This window comes from Aquarana catesbeiana, linkage group LG13 (assembly GCF_042186555.1).
Source record: "Aquarana catesbeiana isolate 2022-GZ linkage group LG13, ASM4218655v1, whole genome shotgun sequence".
Lineage (NCBI taxonomy): Eukaryota > Metazoa > Chordata > Amphibia > Anura > Ranidae > Aquarana > Aquarana catesbeiana.
In genome coordinates, this window is record NC_133336.1 from 79,134,262 (window position 1) to 79,155,705 (window position 21,444).

Consider the following 21,444-nt stretch of genomic DNA (forward strand, 5'->3'; position numbering starts at 1 on the left):
GTCAGGAGATGGATTGGGGACTGTGGAAGAAGAGGAGGATCAGAGAAGATAGAATAAAACAGCTATTTTACACAATGCGCAGGAATAACCCCTTAGGTTCCACAGAGAGTATAACAAGCATGCTTTACTGCATATACAGACTGATATTAATGTTGTGGGTTCAGTAACACTTTAAGGCCTGGTTCCCACTAGCGTTTTCAGATGTAACTTGAGACACGTCCCACTGCCAGGTGCTACAACTTGTTTAAAGTAGAGTTCCACACAAAAGTGGAAGCTCCACTGATCTGCTCCCCCCCCCCCCCCTCTGGTGCCACATTTGGCACCTTTCAAGGGGGAGGGGGGGAACGGGTACCTGTTTTTGACAGGTAACGTTCCCCAATTCCGGAAGGATGTGTCACGGCGCCGTCCCTCAGAAGTTCGGCCCCCCTCCTCCTTACTCCGCCGCCCAGGCAGTTAGAAAGTGCAGTGCACTTCGCACATGCGCAGTAGAGAACCGGCTGTGAAGCCGAAAGGATTCACTGCCGGTTTCCCTTACCAGGAATGGCGGTGGCAGCACCTGACAGCCGATCCAAAACACCGGTGCGTTTCCACATATTAAAAGCTGCTGACTAATTTTTTTCCCCCAGGCAGAAACACCGCTTTAAGCACCTGAAATGGGATCTTTTCTGGCAAAATTAAGAGTTGGGCAGGAAAGAGGGTGTCAACTGCAATGAGGCTACTCCTTCCTGCGTGGTGCACACTCCCGTTCCTCTTGTTTGGCTGCACAATCAAGTCTGTTCTGCCATGAAGTAAACAGCAATTTTACTAATGAGAGGAGGGATGGCTGGACACAGTGTGGGGAATTACCAGAGCTTCCCGTGCCCTTATAATGGTGCAGGAAACTTGCACAAGTACTGTCCGCCACATTAACAAAGCTGACATTGCTGTTTTAGGCCTTTCTGTGCCACCAGCATCAGTTTCTATTTCAGAGTGCAATAGAAACCGAAACAGGGTCTGCACCCAATTGCCAAAGAGAATGCAGCCATTTTCGATATAGAAATACTGAAGAGACCTAGGAGTTCATTTACTAAAAGTGGAGAGTGCAAAATCTGGCGCAACTCTGCACAGGAACCAAGCAGTTTCCAGTTTTTTTTTGTCAAAGCTTAATTGAACAAACTAAAGTTGGAAGCCGATTGGCTACAATGCACAGCTGCACTTGATTTTGCATTCTCTCCAGTTCTAGCAAATCAACTCCCTAGAGTACGGGATGTGAACCGTCTGAAAAACGATCCATTGTTGTGCTGAGCCGGTGGGGGTATCTATGGCGGGCAATCAAGAGCATGTAGCTCCAGCTGAACTGCTCTCTGTACGATATCGATCACAGACACAACATAAAACAATCAGTAAGTTGCTGCTAATTAACAAAGTGGCTTGCGCTCTTAGTTAGGCTTAGGTTCTGCTTCACTTTTTCAGGTTAAAATAGAGTGCTGCAGGCATACAGGCCATAGTGTCCATTTTCTGTGTGCAGAAAAGCATATATGTTAGAGTTTAATTTTTAAAATATGGACCTTTGGGCAGAGGCTTATGTGCATTATAGTGGCCGTCACTTGTGGCATAGTAATATTTTAATGGTATAATGACTTTAGGATATATGTGCATTATATACTGCATGTAGTCTTAGGCTGTGTCTTACCAGGACCTTTTAGGACCCAATATTTAGTGCAAAGTATCCACTTCCAGCTCCCCCCATTCCCCACAGTTTCCCCTCACTCCCTTGTTCTAAAGTTGGGAGGTATGCATACATACAACATGCTATATGAGCATTATCAGCAAATTAGTATTTTTTTTGCTTTATAAATATACCCCAAGTGTTTACATTTTTTTTAGGGAAAGGTTGCAGATTATGTAGAAATATAATAGGAATACATTGTGTGCTTGATTTTAGATACAATGTTTAGTGAAGGTCTTCAAGATTTTAAAATTAGATCTATAGTTAGCATAATAAAGGACAAAGCTTTCTTTACACTATTTAGACAAAATATTTGTCCATTCAAGATGAAGAGACTGAAGACATACTCAGTAATGCCATTGTACTTGAAAATCTACAAGCCCTTCTCCAGGAAAAAAGTGCATTGATGGTGTTCTCACACCTCTAAATGACAAGCAAACTTTGAATTTCTGTTCCCATGATACAGTGGGTGCTAGCCTGAGTTTATAAAATGATACTGCAAAACATATATATTGCACTATTTTTTACTGATGATATGACAACTAAAGAGCCCTTTGTATCCACTGTTTAACAAACCCTCATGGGACAATACATACTATGAGATTTTTGTAATTTTTGTGTGAATACAAGAATATAACAGCGAGCTGAGGACGATATGCTGTAGGGAGCAAGAGCTATTGTATATTTAATACATAGACACACACACACACTATATTATATATATACATATACACATACATACATACACACATATACATATAGTTTAATAAATACACACAATTGTTAAAATGAGAACACTGCATATACCTGTGATCACTGATCAAATAACGGACCATGGGGTTGATTTACTATGGATCTTAAGTGGGAACACCCATGCCGAAATAAATGAAAAAAACAGTGTGCCCCCCCCCCCCCCCAAATCCATATCAGACACTTATCCGAGCACGCAGCCCGGCAGATCAGGAAAGGGGGGGGGCAAATGCACCCCCCACCCCAAAAGCATCTTGTCCCTGTGTTGATGGGGACAAGGGCCTCTTCCTGACAACCCTGGGGGTGGTTGTCGGGGTCTGTGGGCGGGGGGCTTATCGAAATCTGGAAGGGGGGGCTCCCAGATCCCGGCCCCCCACCCTATGCGAGTATGAGGGTACATTATACCCCTAACCATTCACCCCAAAAAAGTATCAAAGAAATAAAAAACAGGTTTTTGACAAAGTCCTTTATTAAAGCAGCTTCAAAGTCTCTTCTCCCTCCAGTTCCCTTCTCCCTCCTCTGCTGGTTCATCCTTCGGTTCTTCTCTCTCCGCTGTCTTCTTCCTCTGCCGATTCTTCCTCTGATCTTCTCCTGATGCTAGCTCCAACTGTAAATGTTAGCTGCGGCGTGTGCCATTATTTATATAGCCATAGGGGCGTGGCCATCCAGTAACGTCATCTGAAGACCCCAGCCCTTGTGACATCACCGCCCATAATGCCCTGGGTGGTGATGTCACAAGCGGTGGGGTCTCCGGATGATATCATTGGATGGCCACGCCTCATGGCTATATAAGTAATGGCACACGCCGCAGCTAACATTTACAGTGGCAGAGAAAGAAGACAGCGGAGAGAGAAGAACCGGCAGCAGAAGAAGACATCAGCACAGCGAGAAGAACCCAAGGATGAAGACATCACTGGAGGGAGAAGAAATCGGAGGGAGAAAAGATGCTGGAGCTACTTTAATAAAGGACTCTGTCAATAACCTGAGTGCTGGTTTTATTTCTTTGACACTTTTTTGGGTGAATGGGTAGGGGTACAATGTACCCAATACTCATTCACATAGGGTGGGGGCCCAGGATCTGGGGAATCTACTCCATTTTTTTTTTACATTTTGATGTGGGGTTCCCCTTCAAGATCCTCAGAGCACAAGTCGCATGCCAATGTCGGATCAGTTAAGATTATGATTTGACTTCAATGATATTTAATGGGCTTAAGTAGGACCGAAGTAGGACCAAAGTTAAACCAAAGTAGTGCAGGAACCTTTTTTAAAGTTGGACCGACTTGTGTTGGACCAGTAAGACGGCTCTTCTAGGGAATCATTTATTTATACACGTCATGCGACGTGCTCCCAAAGTCAGAGCGTATGTTGTACCAGTGTGAAGTAGGGGAACTGGGAGCATTGATAGCTTCAATAAACTTTTAGATAAGCACCTAAATGATCGCAACATACAGGGATATATAATGTAATACTGACACATAATCACACACATAGGTTGGACTTGATGGACTTGTGTCTTTTTTCAACCTCACCTACTATGTAACTATGTAAGTGGCCTTATTGCCAAAGCTTAATTGAATAAGCTGAAGTTAGAAGCTGATTGGCTACCATGCACAGCTGCACCAGATTTTGCACTCTCCAGTTTAGTAAATCAACCCCCACATTTCCTAGTATCATCATTAATTTTTGCTACCATTCATTAACCTCCCTGGCGGTTTTCCCGAGTGTGGCTCGGGGTTAAAATTCAGGACCATTAGCGGTAACCCCGAGCAACACTCGGATTGCATCGCAGGATCCTGTTGCCTCCTTACTTACCTTGTCCCCGGGATCCTGCGATGTCCCCCGCAGTGTCCGCGGGCTGTGTCCTGTTCCGAAGCCTCTCTGTGCCAGGCTCCGTTCCCTGCGAGCGTCGCGACGCACGGGGGCGGAGCCTGGCGGCAAATTCAAAAAAATGTAAAAAGCATAACACATACAGTACTGTAATCTTACAGATTACAGTACTGTATGAAATCATTTCACATCCCATTTGTCCCCAGTGCTCTGGCCCATGCCCTGCATGCAGTTTTATATTGCATATACTGTTCTTTCTGCCTGGAAACTGGAGATTGTCCATAGCAACCAAAAAGTGTCCCTTTACGTCAAAAATGGCTTTAGACCAGCTAGAAAACAGCGATAGTAAATTAGAACACTTGCAGAATTGAGCGATAGTGAATCGTGTGGAAATTTATTTTATTACTATTTATTTTTATTTTTTTTAATTATTATTTTTTTTTTTATTATATTATAATTTATGTTTTTGTGTTTCAAACTTTATCATACCCGGGATATCTACTAGACTCTTGTTTGGACAGATTTAAGTGTGTTATTGTTAAGAATTACAGGCCTACAATATAAAACGCCAAATTTCCATGCAAAATAATTGTACCGCTTTCAGCACCTAAAATCCGAAATAATCATACCGCCAGGGAGGTTAATAAGTTTTCATATTTACTATCTAAAAGGAATTGCATTAGCACCCTACAATGTATCATCTCACATTACATGCATAACATGACTTTCTTATCTTCTATAGATAAAGTAAAGAAAGCCCTTAAGATGGTATTAAACTGAAAACCAATAATGTGTTGTATTGCAGCTTACCAATCATTAGATATGGTGGTTGCCTTAGTTTTCTTTACTTTGCCTTTTTTTAGGCTAATGATCTGGCAAGTAACACACCTCTTGTATTATTTAGACATATCACTGAAGGAACGGGCAAAGGAGACAGAACAGACAGCAGCAGTCTGGTGGGGTAAGTAGTGTTAAATGTAGCAGCAGACTTACATATGCTGACAAACCGACGCCAAACTCCAGCTCACACTTTCCTTTTTTGGTAAAGGTTTTGCATGAATAAAAAAAAGTTGGTCATTTTAATATCCCCTTCCAGTGTTAAGTGGTTTGTCTCATCCATGTAAAACGACACATTCTGCTGGAGAGCTTGAGCTTGTGAAATACAACAGACTTGCTGGCTGGATAACCAGATGAAATCATGAGAAAGAAAGCCTAAAAAAAGTAAAAGTAAACTAATGCAGCCATCACATCGAAGAATTGGTAAACTGCAATTATGATAAATATTTGCCTTTGGTTTTAATACCGTTTTAAATGAGAAATGCATATACACTACATCTAAATGAGAGATCTGTTCCTGGCTTGCTACACCAAAAGGTATAATATCATCAAAAAGTAAACGCTAAAACATAGCTGAAGTAGAAACACATGCAATTTAATAAACAACAACTATGGCTGGTGGTGAAGCCAAGAAGTGAGGTTATGACTGTGAAATTCAGGCCATTAGAAGAGCTATTGTAGAGCAGCTGTGGGGCTGGCACTGACAGATGAGAAGTTGAGAAGATCATGAATTTCTCTCCATTTCTCAAACACACTTCACATTCTAAGCGAAGCTGTTCCTTTCCATCAGCACTCTTCATATGCCTAACAACCACTGCTCAGTAAAGATATTCTTAGGACCCCTTGAAAATTATTGTTTTATAATTTTAACCAAATCCCGACCCCAATCTCACAATCTTCTTACTTCTCTATTGTAGTATTACAAAGGTGTGCACCTACTGTAATGTCCTGTAAACCATAACAATACCACAATAAACCCTTACCCAAGTGTACAAGTAAGCATCATTTACCAACTTAGGCTGGGTTCACACTGGTACGATACGACTGTCTTACGACTGTAGATCCGGCTTTGCCCTGTGACTTGAAGTCCGACTTCCATCCGACTTCAATGAACGGGATTCCGACAATACCAGGCACTTTTAGTCTGGTATGAATCTTGACGGGAGACTCCACACACAGAATCCCTCCTCCAAGACCATACCAGACTGAATTTTATGGGGAACCCCCACGCCAAAAAAACGGCGTGGGGTCCCCCCCAAAATCTATACCAGACCCTTATCCGAGCACACAGCTCAGAAAGAGGGATGGGGACGAGCGAGCGCACCCCTCCTCCTGAACCATACCAGGCCACATGCCCTCAACATGGGGGGGGTGGTTGTCGGGTCTGTGGGCACTGTGACGTCACCGCCCGGGGCATGATGGGAGAAGACAGCAGAGAGAGAGGAAAACCGGCAGAGGGAGAAGACATCCGTGGGCGGAGAAGAATCGGAGGATGAAGACATTGCCAGAGGGAGAAGAAAATCGGAAGGAGAAGAGAAGGCAGAGCTGATTTAATAAATTACTTTATCAAAAACCTGTGTGCCGTTTTTATTTTTGACACTTTTTTTTTAGGTGAATTGGTAGGAGTACAATGTACCCCATACTCATTCAAATAGGGTGGCGGGACGGGATCCGGGGGGGCCCCATGTTGATGGGAGCTTCCAGATTCCAATCAGCCCCCCGCCCGCAGACCTCGACAACCCAGGGTTGTTGGGAAGAGGCCCTTGACCCCATCAACATGGGGACAAGGTGCTTTGGGGTAGGGGGGCGCAGGGCCACCCCTGCTGGAAAGCACCCACCCCCCCATATTCAGGGCATGGGGCCTGGTATGGTTCAGGAGGGGGGGGGGGCGCTGCTAGGGCCACCTCGTGCCATTACTTATATAGCAATGGGGCGTGATCAACCGGTGACATCCTCCGGAGGCCCTGCCCCCTTGTGATGTCACCATCCGTGGCATGATGGGGCGGTGATGTCACAATGGGGCGGGTCTCCAGATGATGTCACCAGGTGGCCACGCCCCATTGCTAATAAGGCACATGGCGGCCCTAGCATTAGAGCTGGAGCCAGCGTCGGGAGAACATCGGAGAAAGAACAGAGGCAGAACACAGCGGAGGGAGGAGACATGGCAGAACTGGCGGTGGAAAAAGTCATTAGCGGAGGGAGAAGAACCAGAGGATGAAGACATCGCCGAAGGGAGAAGAAATCGGAAAAGACGCCAGAGCTGCTTTAATAAATTACTTTGTCAACAAATAGTTTACGGTTTTTGGGGCGAATGGGTAGGGGTACAATGTACCCCATACTGTCAGAGAAATACCAGAAGCCTGAATTGTCGTCTTCCCATGCGTTAGAAAGGCGCTCCGGCGTGTGCGGGTGCACAACGGAATGGGGCGGTGCAGGCGCATGTGCGGTGGAGTGCGCATAGCGTGAATACCTCTGCTGGCCTATAAAAGGCTGCTCATTCCTCTGCTAAATTGCAGGATTCTGGATTGTTTTTCAGCTTCCTGTGTTCCTGCTTCAGCATCCTGTTATCTAGCGTTTACCTGTTGTGACCCGGATTGACCTTGACCTGCTCTGATCTCTCTCCAGTACTTTGACCTTGGCTTGCCTTAAGGACTCTGCTTACCCTGCCTGCTCCCTGTGTTTGACCCCAGCTCGTACTAAGGACTTCCTACTGCCTCTTCTGCCTGATTGCCTGTGCATGACCCCGGCTAGTAATACGGACTTGCTTTTGCTCCTCTTACCTGATTACTTGTGTTTGACCCAGGCTCTCTCCACGGACTCCTCTACTGATCACCCGGATTAGTGCCTCAGCCGGGCTTCTTACTCAAACTGACGATAAGCCGAACCGCCACACAGAGTTACAGCTCTTCCAGGACTCATCTCCTTCAAGTCGTTTCCCAGTGATCATCACTCAAGTCCTGCTTAAACCTGCTGGTGACTCGTGCTTCTTCATGCCCTATACCCACTGTACCACTTCCAGGGGTATAGTGCGCCTAACCGCAATGGGAGCTGCTCAGCATCTCAGCCTCAGTAAGGTACATGATAGGGCTGTCCCGATACCGATACTAGTATCGGTATTGGCACCGATACCGAGCATTTGCCCAAGTACTTGTACTCGGGCAAATGCTCCCGATGCTTCCCCCGATACCTTTAAGACAGCTGTGATCGGCGCGTGGGGGAGTTACAAGATTCTCCCCCAGCGGCTTTCAGCAGCTTTAGTGACATACAGCGGTGATCGCTCACCGCTGTCACTGCATCCTCCTCCATGCCCCCTCCTTTCCTCTGTCCCCTCCGTTCCTCTCTCCTTCCCTGTGTCTCTCCGCTGTCCCCCTCCGTTCCTCTCTCCTTCCCTGTGTCTCTCCGCTGTCCCCCTCCGTTCCTCTCTCCTTCCCTGTGTCTCTCCGCTGTCCCCTCCGTTCCCCTCTCCTTCTCTGTCCCCTCCGCTCTGCTGTCTCTCTCCGCTGTGTGAATGGAGAGAGTCAGCTGACTCTCTCCATTCACATAACTGATACATTGTAATCTCCTGTGATTACGATGTGTCAGTTTATGAATGGAGAGGAGCCGCTGTCTTTTCTCCATTCATTCTCAGTGCAGCTGAGGCTGCAGAGAAAGGGACTGGGGAATCTCTATCCTCTGTCTCTTTCTCTGTCTCAAGGGGGAGATATCAGAGGTCTGTTAAGACCCCTGATATCTCACCAAAGCCCCCCAACAGGGCTGATAAAAAAAAAAGAAAAAACATATAAAGAATAAAAAAATATTATTGTAAAAAATAAAAATTGTAAAAAAAAAAAAAAAAAAAAAAAAAAAACACACACACACACACACACACACACACACACACACCGTTCACCCCCTCCCCCCCCCCCCAAAAAAAAGAAAACACTGTTAAAAAAAAAAAACAAACAAAAAAAAAAAAAAAAACACTGTCACGTAACATTAAAAAAAAAAGTATCGGTAATCGGTATCGGCGAGTACTTGAAAAAATAGTATCAGTACTTGTACTCGGTCCTAAAAAAGTGGTATCGGGACAACCCTAGTACATGACACATACTCATTCACATAGGGTGGGGGGGCAGGGATCTGGGGGCCCCCTTGTTAAAGGGGGCTTCCAGATTCCAATAATCCCCCCACAGACCCCGACAACCACCGGCCAGTGTTGTCGGGAAGAGGCCCTTGTCCCCATCAACATGGGGACAAGGTGCTTTGGGGTGCCCCCAAAGTGCCCCCCTGCCCCAAAGCACCCCCCCATGTTGACATGTGATCTGGTATGGTCCAGAGGTCGCTCGTCCCCACCCCCTTTTCTGACCTCCCAGGCTGCATGCTCGGATAAGGGTCTGGTATGGATTTTAGGGGGGCCCCACGCCATTTTTTTGTCATGGGGGTTCCTCTTAAAATCCATACCAGACCGGTCTGGTATGATCTTGGAGGGGGGAACTCAATGCCTTTTTTTTTTTTTGGCATTGCGTTTTCCCTCAAGATTCATTCTAGACACAAAGGGCCTGGTAATGTAAGGATCAAAGTCGGATCACAGTTCATTGAAGTAGGATGGAAGTCAAATCGCAGGGCAAAGTTGGGTCCACATTTGTATGACTGTCGTGTCGTAGCAGTGTGAACTTAGCCTTAGACGTGATTTCCTACTGGAAGTATCTCACCAAAAATTACATTTTTGTTGCAGGGGATGCATGATATCTGACTTGCATCTTAGTGCAGACTTCTGGGAAAATTGGTGAGCCATCACGCAAGCAGGAAATTATGCTTCTGGGGGGCATTCTATAACATTCCGTGTAGAGGACACCTCCAGGTAGCCACATTGCATTGCATTTTCTGAAAATTACAGACAATAAGAATACATGGCACAATACCAACAGAATGATAGAATTTCCCTGTTAAGTACAATAAAGTGAAAATTATGAAAGTAGGTATGGGGATAAGAAGGGGGTAGTAAACAGTATTTGTGTTTAGTGGTGCCGCTCAAAACTGAGGTGTGAAGCCCTGCTGGTGCTCAGGATTGTAGGGATGCCAGTGTGAAAAGTGAATCATCTACTGAGAGGTGAACATTAAAGCAAGAAACTTCTGCACACCTAAGCCAATCCTAGTAAGGATGTGTACATGTGAAAGCCTCAGTCAATGCCCCCCCCCCTGAGACCACGCCCCCCCCTGAGACCACGCCCCCTGATGCGTTTTGCCCCACCCACTTAGGGCTTAAGCATTATTAAGCTCCAGTGGGTGTGGTAGCAAGCAGCTTGCTTTGGGGGCAGACACAAAAGAGGAGGAGCCAAGATTGCCCCAGTAGAGGAGGTTCAAGGCGACTCTGTGCACTACCATTGTACATAGCAGGCAAGTATAAACCTGTTTATTATTTTAATAATAAAAAAACATGACTTTGCAGTTTCTTTAACTACATGCCGGTCGCCTGCCACAGATTTACTGCAGCAAGGGGGCACGGCTGTGCAAATCGACCTATCTGTACGCCATTTCGTGCACTAGCCGTGTGGGCGTGCACACTGAGTGGACAGAGGGGGAGCCAATCAGCAGGTTCAGGGGACATGATGTTCAACGGTCACCCACAATTGTTCCCCACAGAGGTAGTACGGGGATCTCCTTTCTGACAGGGGAGGACATAGAGATCTTGTGCTCCTGCTAAGTAGGGACACGGATTTCTGTGTTGTCCCAGACAGTCCATCCCCCACACAGTTCGAAAACACTCCCAGGGAACACACTTAATCCCTTGATTGCCCCTGGTGTTAACCACTTCCCTGCCAGTGTCATTAGTACAGTAACAGTGCATATTTTTTAGCACTGATCACTGAAATAATGTTACTGGTTCCCAAAAAAGAGTCAGTGTACTATTTGTCTGCCGCAATGTTGCACTCCCGCAAAAAATTGCTGATCGCCGCCATTACTAGTAAAATAAATACACAATAAATACACAAATAAACAATTTTGCCAACCTGTATCTGGGGGGTTGGGAACAAACCATTTTCAGGTCTGAGGACTTGACAATGTACCTCCGCCATGTTTCACTATCGCGGAAGTACATCAACGATATCCTCATATTCTGGAATGGCCCTAGGGATGTGCTACTTGAATTTGTGGACGGACTCAATATTAATGATCTAAATCTTTATTTCACAGTGAATGTTGACAAAAATGTGTTACCATTTTTGGACCTTATCATTACTAAATGTCCAGTTGGATGTATAGCTACGAGCCTCTTTAGGAAACCCACAGCGGGGAACTCCCTGCTCCATGTGGGGAGTGCTCATCTCAGACATTTTATTAAGGGTGTATCCGTAGGGCAATACCTACAGGTCCGGAGAAACTGCACCACTGACAGTGACTTCAAAATACAAGCCCAAGCTTTGAAGGAGAGATTCCTTAGGAGGGGCTAGTCAGAGCTCTGAAAAGAGCATACAAAAGGGCATTAGAGAGCCCACGAGAACTTTTAATTTGTCAGGAGGATCCACAACCAGCATAAGTAAAGATTAGACCAATCCTCAAATATAATAAACAACACAATGAGATAATGAATGTCCTACCGGAAAATTGGCATTTATTGACTAAGGATAAGTCGATTAAATGCTTTGTTGACTCTAATCCACACATTACCTTTAGGAAAAATCATTCAATAAAAGATATTCTTACATCTAGCCATTTTGATAGAACTGGGTTTTGGATCCTTGTGGCACATCAGGGACCTTTAGGTACGGCCAATGTGGATACTGTCACTATATGTGTTCTCCCTGTGCCTGCGTAGGTTTCCTCCGGGCACACCAGTTTCCTCCCACACTCCAAAGACATGCTGGTAGGTTAATTGGATCCTGTCTAAATTGTCCCTAGTATGTATGAATGTGGGTTAGGGATCTTAGCGTGTAAGCTTCTTGAGGGTAGGGACTCGTGTGAATGTACAATGTATATGTAAAGCGCTGCGTAAATTGATGGCGCTATATAAGTACCTGAAATAAATAAATATACATGTGGGCAAGGATCGCACAGTGATTGGATCCACTACTTGTCCATTTTTTGTTACCATTGCTCGTGGTGTGCTGGCGTGTTTGGTCCTGCTGTGGACTTTATGGGGACAGGTCCTGTTGGTGCGCTGCATCCTGGGTTGTTGGACTGCGCCGTTGTCTCGTTGGTCGCTGGGGAGATATGCTGTGTCGTGCTTTGACGTGTTGTATGGACCTGGCTGGAGGCCAGCCGGGTTACTGTGATCACTTCTGGCCGCCGAGCCTTGATGTAATTTCCACCGGGCATGCCATCAGGCGGAAGTGAAGGAAGTGATAGCATCGTGAATTACCATGTGCATGAGGTCAATGAGAGGATCAACACGGGTTAGTTTTGGCACTGTTATGACGCCTCCCATTGTGCTTTCTTTCTTCTTGTTTTGGCCAATTGAGAGAGGGCCCCCAGTGTCCATTCCCTTTTTGATTTCTTAAGGGTTGGACTGTGTGGGGTCTGTTGCTGGATTAGTGGGCTCTCGGGAAACCCAGACACACACCATCTGTTAAGCTCTCGGATGCTCTGGATGTTGATATCGACTTTCTGATATACAACGGACTGGATACTTAACTGAATACTCTTTGCTGCGGGGTAAGCTATGCATCATTCAGTGAATTTAACATTGGCTTTGTGTGCGACTTGCATGGGAAGGGTGTATTTACTTGTATCTGTCTTGGTGCGCTTTACAGTTGTATTAATCCATATTGGTGACCCACATATGTGTGAGCGTTTAGCTTGAATAGCATCCATTAAAGATGGAATAGATGTGTTGGTGTTATCTATTCACATTTTGGCAATGCTACGTGTTCTTGCTTACCCTGTCATATGGATAGTGAATGAGGACCCCTGTTTTATTCTTGGCGTTTTTGATTTGTTTCTATCAGGCACTATAATTTACACCATATTTTCATGATCAAGTCTTATACATACACTATATCAGTATAGTGAAGCGTCTTCCTTTTTAGTCTCCCCTTAACCTGAATACATCTAATGTTTGAGGTATGTCTCCTCTTTCCCCCCTTTATTTTTTTGCATCCTCCCCCCTTTTGCTCCCCCCCCCTTTTTTTCCCCATTTCTTTATGTCTCTGTGTTAGGCCAGGTTTTTGCATACAGTGGGGCAAAAACGTATTTAGTCAGCCACCAATTATGCAAGTTCTCCCATTTAAAAAGATGAGAGGGGCCTGTAATTGTCATCATAGGTATACCTGAACTATGAGAGACAAAATGTGGAAACAAATCCAAACAATAACATTGTCTGATTTTTGAAAGAATTTATTTGCAAATTATGGTGGAAAATAAGTATTTGGTCACCTACAAACAAGCAAGATTTCTGGCTCTCACAGACCTGTATCTTCTTCTTTAAGAGGCTCCTCTGTCCTCCACTCATTACCTGTATTAATGGCACCTGTTTGAACTTGTTATCAGTATAAAAGACACCTGTCCACAACCTCAAACAGTCACACTCCAAACTCCACTATGGTGAAGACCAAAAGAGCCTTCGAAGGACACCAGAAACAAAATTGTAGACCTGCACCAGGCTGGGAAGACTGAATCTGCAATAGGCAAGCAGCTTGGTGTGAATAAATCAACTGTGGGAGCAATAATTAGAAAATGGAAGACATACAAAACCACTGATAATCTCCCTCGATCTGGGGCTCCACGCAAGATCTCACCCCGTGGGGTCAAAATGTCCACAAGAACGGTGAGGAAAAATCCCAGAATCACACGTGGGGACCTAGTGAATGACCTGCAGAGAGCTGGGACCAACGTAACAAAGGATACCATCAGTAACACACTACGCCGCCAGGAACTCAGATCCTGCAGTGCCAGATGTGTCCCCCTGCTTAAGCAACTACATGTCCGGGCCCATCTGAGGTTTGCTAGAGAGCATTTGGATGATCCAGAAGAGGATTGGGAGAATGTCATATGGTCAGATGAAACCAAAGTAGAACTGTTTGGTAGAAACACAACTCGTCGTGTTTGGAGGAGAGAGAATGCTAAGTTGCAACCAAAGTACACCATACCTACTGTGAAGCATGGGGGTGGCAACATCATGCTTTGGGGCTGTTTCTCTGCAAAGGGAACAGGACGACTGATCCGTGTACATGAAAGAATGAATGGGGCCATGTATCGTGAGATTTTGAATGCAAACCTCCTCCCATCAGCAAGAGCATTGAAGATGAAACGTGGCTGGGTCTTTCAGCATGACAATGATCCCAAACACACCGCCCGGGCAATGAAGGAGTGGCTTCATAAGAAGCATTTCAAGGTCTTGGAGTGGCCTAGCCAGTCTCCAGATCTCAACCCCATAGAAAAACTTTGGAGGGAGTTGAAAGTCCGTGTTGCCCAGTGACAGCCCTAAAACATCACTGCTCTAGAGGAGATCTGCATGGAGGAATGGGCCAACATACCAGCAACAGTGTGTGACAACCTTGTGAAGACTTACAGAAAACGTTTGACCTCTGTCATGGATATATAACAAAGTATTGAGATGAACTTTTGATATTGACAAAATACTTATTTTCCACCATAATTTGCAAATAAATTATTTAAAAAAATCAGACAATGTGATTGTCTGGATTTGTTTCCACATTTTGTCTCTCATGGTTGAGGTATACCTATGATGACAATTACAGGCCTCTCTCATCTTTTTAAGTGGGAGAACTTGCACAATTGGTGGCTGACTAAATACTTTTTTGCCCCACTGTATATGTATTTAAATGTATGTTTCATTATGTAATGATTAATTGTGTTTTGTTTGTATATATATATATATATATATATATATATATATATATTAGATGTTTTTTGATTCACATACGGAGAATTAAGCCTTGAGGAAGCAGTGACCACCGCCAAACATGTTGGCAGATCCCGTACCATTAGTGTGATTTTGTACTCGATATTTATGTGATGTGTGCTCTTTTATATGTACTTGGGCCTCTAATTGCCTTCTTTGTTATTTTTTATGAATATTATATGTATTAATGAATAGAATAAAAACTTTTTTTTATCTTTATTAATATGATCGAAGCATTTATGTGATAATTCTACTAGGGGGACCACCATTTCAAAGCCCATTTTTCTAGAAACTTGTTCTTTTTACATTGATCAGGGTGGTGACCCCTTAGTTGTGTAGTGTGTGGGACTCGTTTTCCCCTCCTATATAGGCCCTCACTCTTGGTAACTAAAAAAATAAATAAATACAAAATTCCATAAAAATATCCCATAGTTTGTAGAAGCTATAACGTTCGCGCAAACCAATCAATATACACTTATTGGGATTTTTTTTACCAAATATATGTAGCAGAATACATATTAGCCTAAATTGATGAAGAAATTTGATTTTTACATTTTTTTTTATTGAATATGTTTTATAGCAGAAAGTAAAAAATATTGTTTTTGTTTATAGCGCAAAAAATAAAAACTGCTAGAATGGGGAGGAAGGAAAAGGTCTTTAAATTGTGATGATTCTTTGCCGATAATCCATGTCACCATCCACACTGTATGGTGAGGATAAAGGAATCCAATGGATTATTATTTGTTTTTACAAAAATCAAAGAGTGTATGGCCAGGTTTACTTTTGAACCATAAAAAGGTTGGTTAAGTTGGCCCTCAACGGGCAGATATCTCACTAAAAGCAGGTAAGGAAACATTTCCGGTTCTCAACTGACTTGTTCTAGCACCAGAACCTATTGTCATTGTTACCGATTACTGATGGTGACATATGTACAGTAATTCAGATCTTTTCTTTTTCCACAAAGAAGAGTGCAGTATTAAGACCCTCTCACATTGAGACTTTCAAACAACTTACAAATCCTTCTTGTGCACTAAAGAGTACATCTGACTGAGTTGTTTGTTATTGCCCTCTGGCTCACGAGAAACATCTTAATAAATGCAAGCAATGCTTAAAATCGGAAGCATGTCTTGCTTTTATGGACCCATTTCTGGCCAGCCCTCGTTTGAACTTGCCCTAGGTCATGGATCTGAACCAGTAGCATGTATTCTCAATGGCTATTTGTGCTTGTTAACAAAGATTCTACAAAACAGTGTTTTACCATAGATGAAGCACTGAATATACTTTCACCAAACAAGGCATCTTGTTACTCACCAGTGGAGCATAGTACTGGCTTATCCACGTTTGATCCATGCTTAATCATGTCCCGGTTATCAGTCTCCTAAGGTTTTCCAATCATATGTACCTCTACATAATGTGAGATTATTACATTATATTTCCCTCGTGTAGCAAACATTTGGCTACAACTGTTCCCCCAAGAGAAGGGCAGTGCCAAGGGTATACTGTATGTTCAGAACACAGACACACACATTCTGGAAACACAAGCCATGTTTTACTACATATCTCTATACTAGAGATATGTCAAAACAAAGTTAAACGGTTTAAGTTTTCAGATGAGGAATGTTTACACCTAGTTGTAACCTAAGCTTTCAAAGCTTATTGTTCATGATGTGTCCACTTGTTATCCTTGTTTAAACAATGATTGTAGGTCTCTACTGTTCTCTTCTCATGTACCAAATCAAACACAGAACAATCCAGCATCAGCCTGGGCTTCAATGGGACAGCTCAGCTGAGCCACAAGGTAGAAGGTCATAAGACAAGCCTCAGCTTGCCTTGTTCTTGTACAACGCAATATCAGCCAAATCACCCTCCGTAATCTGCTCTGCAATTCAACAAACAAGGAGAGGAGCGATTTTATCCAAATGTAAACAATGAGCTTCACAGAAAAACAAAGTTCTGGCACGAATGGTGCGCTGTAAATAACTCATTTCCAGGTCGGGGGCTAAAACAGGAAACCTATTTAGGGGTTAGCATTATGCCGAAAAGAATGGAGCAAAACAGACTTATATAAAAGTTTTACTGGCAGAGAAATATCTGCATTTTCACAGTCTATATGGGAAAAAAAAAAAGATTTTTGTTAAGTTAAAGTGATTGTAAATGATCAGTTTGTAAAACAAAACATTCAGTTTAAAATAGAAATGAAAGGCAAAACATGTGTGTAGATATGAAAAAAAAATATATAAATATATTTTTCCCCCTTTTTTATAAAGAGATCACATTCTCTCTGTTCTCAGCTGCATAAGAGCTGGGGGGAGGAGAAACAACAGCACCCTGAGATTCCCCGTGAATGGTTGTACAGGGGGAGGCATATCAGGACAAGTGTGATCATTGGAGGAGAACAGTCTAAATTTCCAGCCCAGCTAGAGAATTGACTACGGTGTGCTCTCCTGCTTAGTGTGGCCACTTTTAATAGGAAATCAGAGGGACTGGAAGGAACACCAGGTATTTCAAACAAAGGAAGCAATATAAAGAGAACAGGATACTTCCTCGTGGTACAGCAGGCACATATAAGGAGTATAAAATATCGGGGTAACAAACACTTTAACTAAATTTATGCTGAAAAAACAAAATTAGAACCATCAGTGCTGGATCACTACCTATGCAGGACACAAATGTGATAATTACAACATAATAAAATAGGGTTGATTTACTAAAGGAGTAGAGCCTGTGATCTGTCAAAACAGCCAACTCGTTGAAATCTAGAACCAAAGATCAATCATGATTACACGCCAAGAGGCGGAGGAAAACATGTGGGGGTGTGGCCTGGCTGGAGTTCGGGCAGAGGCTGTCATTCATCTCAATTCATGTGCATGAATCTGTTCCATGATGTGCGGCTTATGAATCTTTTCCTTTGACACTGCTTCAGGTTGGAGACAGGACGAACCTCCTGTCCCTGCCTGTACTCACAGTGGTCTAGTTGGACCTCTCTACCTGATTGGCAACTAAATTAATTTTTTTCCAGGCCCGATATTAGGGCGGCTAATCAGGCTGATAGCCGATAACAGGTGTTGATATTCTGTACATCACTGCACCTGCCACCAGATACAACAAGTCACTTGCCACTGTCACCTGCCACCCAGATGCAGCGTGTCACTTCAACCGTCACCTGCCACCCATATGCAGCTTGTCACCGTCAACTGCCACCCATATGCAGCTTAGGGAGGAGGTTTGGCCAATAACGGTAAGTTTCTGACGATGTCGATTTTTTGAAAAATTGTGAATATCAGCCCTAATAATCGGCCGCCCCCTACAGTCCACAAACTAGGATATATATATCCTAGTTTGTGCACTGTTACCCAAACAGGGGTAATTTGGGGGATATTTATACTGTTTTGGCATTTTCAGGCCTCAAGAAATGAGATAGGCCGTCAGTACATCAGGATTGATCAATTTTGTGAGGCCTAAAAATGCCAGAACAGTAAAAAATATCCCCCAAATTAACCCTTTTGGAAAGTAGACAGTCCAAGGTAGTAGTAAGAGGTATGGTGTGTTTTTTGAAGGTGTAATTTTTTGATTACAATTATTTTTTTAAATTAAGAAATTTAAAAATGTCCAAAAATCAGAAGCGTTTCGAGGGGTACCCCTCTTTCTCAGTTTTTTTTCTCACATCTCACATTTGGGACTTGTCTAGCAGACCAGGCTGGTAGGAGCATCCCTTGGACTTTGTTATGCCTGATTCATGTTATTGTTTGTGAGTATATATACCTACAGTATATTCTTTTTAACAATTATTGCAAAGATAATGTGCTAGGCTGGTTCCTCATCTTTTACAGCAATAAAAACCTGACAGGTGTTCTTATTCCTCACCACTCTATACAAAACTAAAACAATGCCTTTAGTTATACTTTAAAGTATCATTAAATCTAGACTATGAAACACTCTCATTACATGCTATTTAACAGAGTGTGCATACTCACAAAGCCACTAAAGCCTTCATTTTGTGTGGAGTTTTTTCTTTATAGTCATGTGACTGTCACAGCACCAATCAGAGCTATGCAGACACAGACAGCAGTAATAGAAGCCCTTCCCAAGGATCTTTCCCTACAGATGCCAAGGAACAAGGATAGATCATGTGACCACACATCAGTGCTGCAGAAATAAGGTACTTAGAAGATTAAAAAAATAAATAAATCAAAATACAGTGTAATGATGTATATGATTTATGGGAATAATATATGGCAATTAACACTTATTTGTTTAGTATCACTTTAAGTGCTCATGCTGAAAATAAAATAAAATGTCTTATAATCTAAAAAGACTCACAATATAGTATAGCAAAACAAAGACATCTTATTTGAACACAGTAAAGCGATCTATCGCAGACACAAAAATGTACAGTATTTTTCCAGTGGCTGCATTCAATAAATGTGTAATTATTTAGTCGTCACATCTAGGCAAATAATATGAAGAAGGGACTTACCACTTCCTGAGATGCATATTTTGGATCATCGGGATCTACAGAGCAATAGCAGTAATCAAAGCCAAACTCCATGAACCGCTCTCTGGGGTCTCCGCAGCCATCTGCTCTATAATCCAGCTGAGAAAAGCAAAATACATACAGTGAGGCACAGCCGAATAAAATATATTTTTACTGATAAAACATTTTTTTACCAGCAAGTGCTGTTTGGAACATCAAATTTACAGGAATATCATATGGATGGTATCACTTGCACGAATGTGTCAGCTTAAAGCAATATTAAGCCCAGAAAATGCACCAACACTGCCTGATCCAATGGAAGTCTATAGCAATGTGCGGATAACCTGCACAAAGTCCTCAGGAAGGATGTGCTGGAACTGGAGAGAGTCCAGAGAAGGATAACCAAACTAATAAAGTGACTGGAGGACCTTAGTTATGAGGAAAGGTTATGAGCACTGAACTTATTATCTCTGGAGAAGAGATGGCTATATACATATAGATGTGCAAGGATGGAAAAAAAAAAAAATCCTTCATCCAGGCTATCTAGCAGGGATGGACTACTGCAGCCATTGTATTCTGACAGCCGGTGCTGCCAGCTGTAAAAATACCTGAACAATGCCTGGATCTGGATTTAGCCGACACTTTCTGCCTGGCTCCTTTAATACTTGAGGAATGTTTGGTGGGAGGCAACCACCAGGGCCATCCATGGAGAGAATGTCAGTTGGTTTACCAGGAACTGTTCGAAATTTGCTCAGTGTACTGTATGGTCAGGTTTAGCTGGAGAGTAGATGTTTGCCAATGATCAGATAATAGTATTTCTTTAAGCACACTGTGCATCTCTGTGTACAGCAGATTCCTCCAGTTCCTTTATTACCTTGGAGCATCAATAGTCTATAGCAGTGGCGTCACTAGGAGGTGGCTTTTGGGGCTATAGCCCCGAATCTGGGACCCATAGCCCGAGTCTCTGCAGGGGTCCCCAAGGGGAGGGGGAGGAGAGGTTCTCTGGGGACCCTGATGTAAGTGTGGGGCTTTCTGGGGACCCTGATGCAAGGGGAGGCTCTCTGGGGACCCTGATGTAAGTGGGGGGCTTTCTGGGGACCCTGATGCAAGGGGAGGCTCTCTGGGGACCCTGATGTAAGGGGGAGCTCTCTGGGGACCCTGATGCAAGGGGGGAGCTCTCTGGGGACCCTGATGCAAGGGGGGAGCTCTCTGGGGACCCTGATGCAAGGGGGGAGCTCTCTGGGGACCCTGATGTAAGGGGGGGCTCTCTGGGGATATATACACACACACACACACACACACACACACACACACGTATATTACTGTATATAAATGTGTATCCCCGCCCAAGCGTATGACTTTCTTTACTACGTTGCTATGGGCTCTAGCCCCAGATCTTTTGTAGACCTAGCAAGGCCCCTGGTCTATAGGCTGAACAATCTAAGTCAGGTGAACGACCTTTGGGGGAAAAATAGTCTATAGGATGAACAATCCAAAGCCGGGTAAACAGTAATGCTCCATACACACGGGCAGAGAGACATTTACCGGTTCATAAAAAAAAAACAGCCGACATTCTGCCCGTGTGTATATCAGTCTGCCTGTCAGATGTTGGCCGTTTGGCTGGACGTGCATGCTGGAAAACCAGCATCCCACCGACTCCCGATCAGCGCTCTCAGCCAATGGCAGAGAGCGCTGATCTGAGTGTTCTGGCGGGGGGCCCGTCCCACTGTCAGAACACAACAGCTCAGTGGGGAGATCGCTGGACTAACCTTGCATGGTTAGTACAGTGTCTCCAACCGGAGCTCCCCTGTATCCAATTCACATGATGGAGAGTGTGACTGGCTCTCAATGGAGCCGGTTCAAACAGCACCGGGGCGGCCGTATTGAAGAAGGGCCCTGTGTGGACCTGATTCGCACCTGAACATGCCACCCCCACCAGAACACTCCGGTCATCGCTCTCAGCCATTAGCTGAGGGCCATAATAGAGACCTGATCGGCAGACCTTTT

General features: G+C 43.9%; 1 protein-coding gene across 2 annotated transcripts in view; it reads right to left on the reverse strand.

The window, feature by feature from the left end:
* STARD9 (StAR related lipid transfer domain containing 9) overlaps positions 1–21,444 on the reverse strand; it is a 241,619-nt gene that overhangs the window by 163,224 nt on the left and 56,951 nt on the right. For both annotated transcript variants that reach the window (XM_073610372.1, XM_073610370.1), the window contains exon 3: positions 19,441–19,557. In XM_073610372.1, the coding sequence (XP_073466473.1) occupies positions 19,441–19,557 (117 nt within the window). The remainder of the gene's footprint in view (positions 1–19,440; positions 19,558–21,444) is intronic.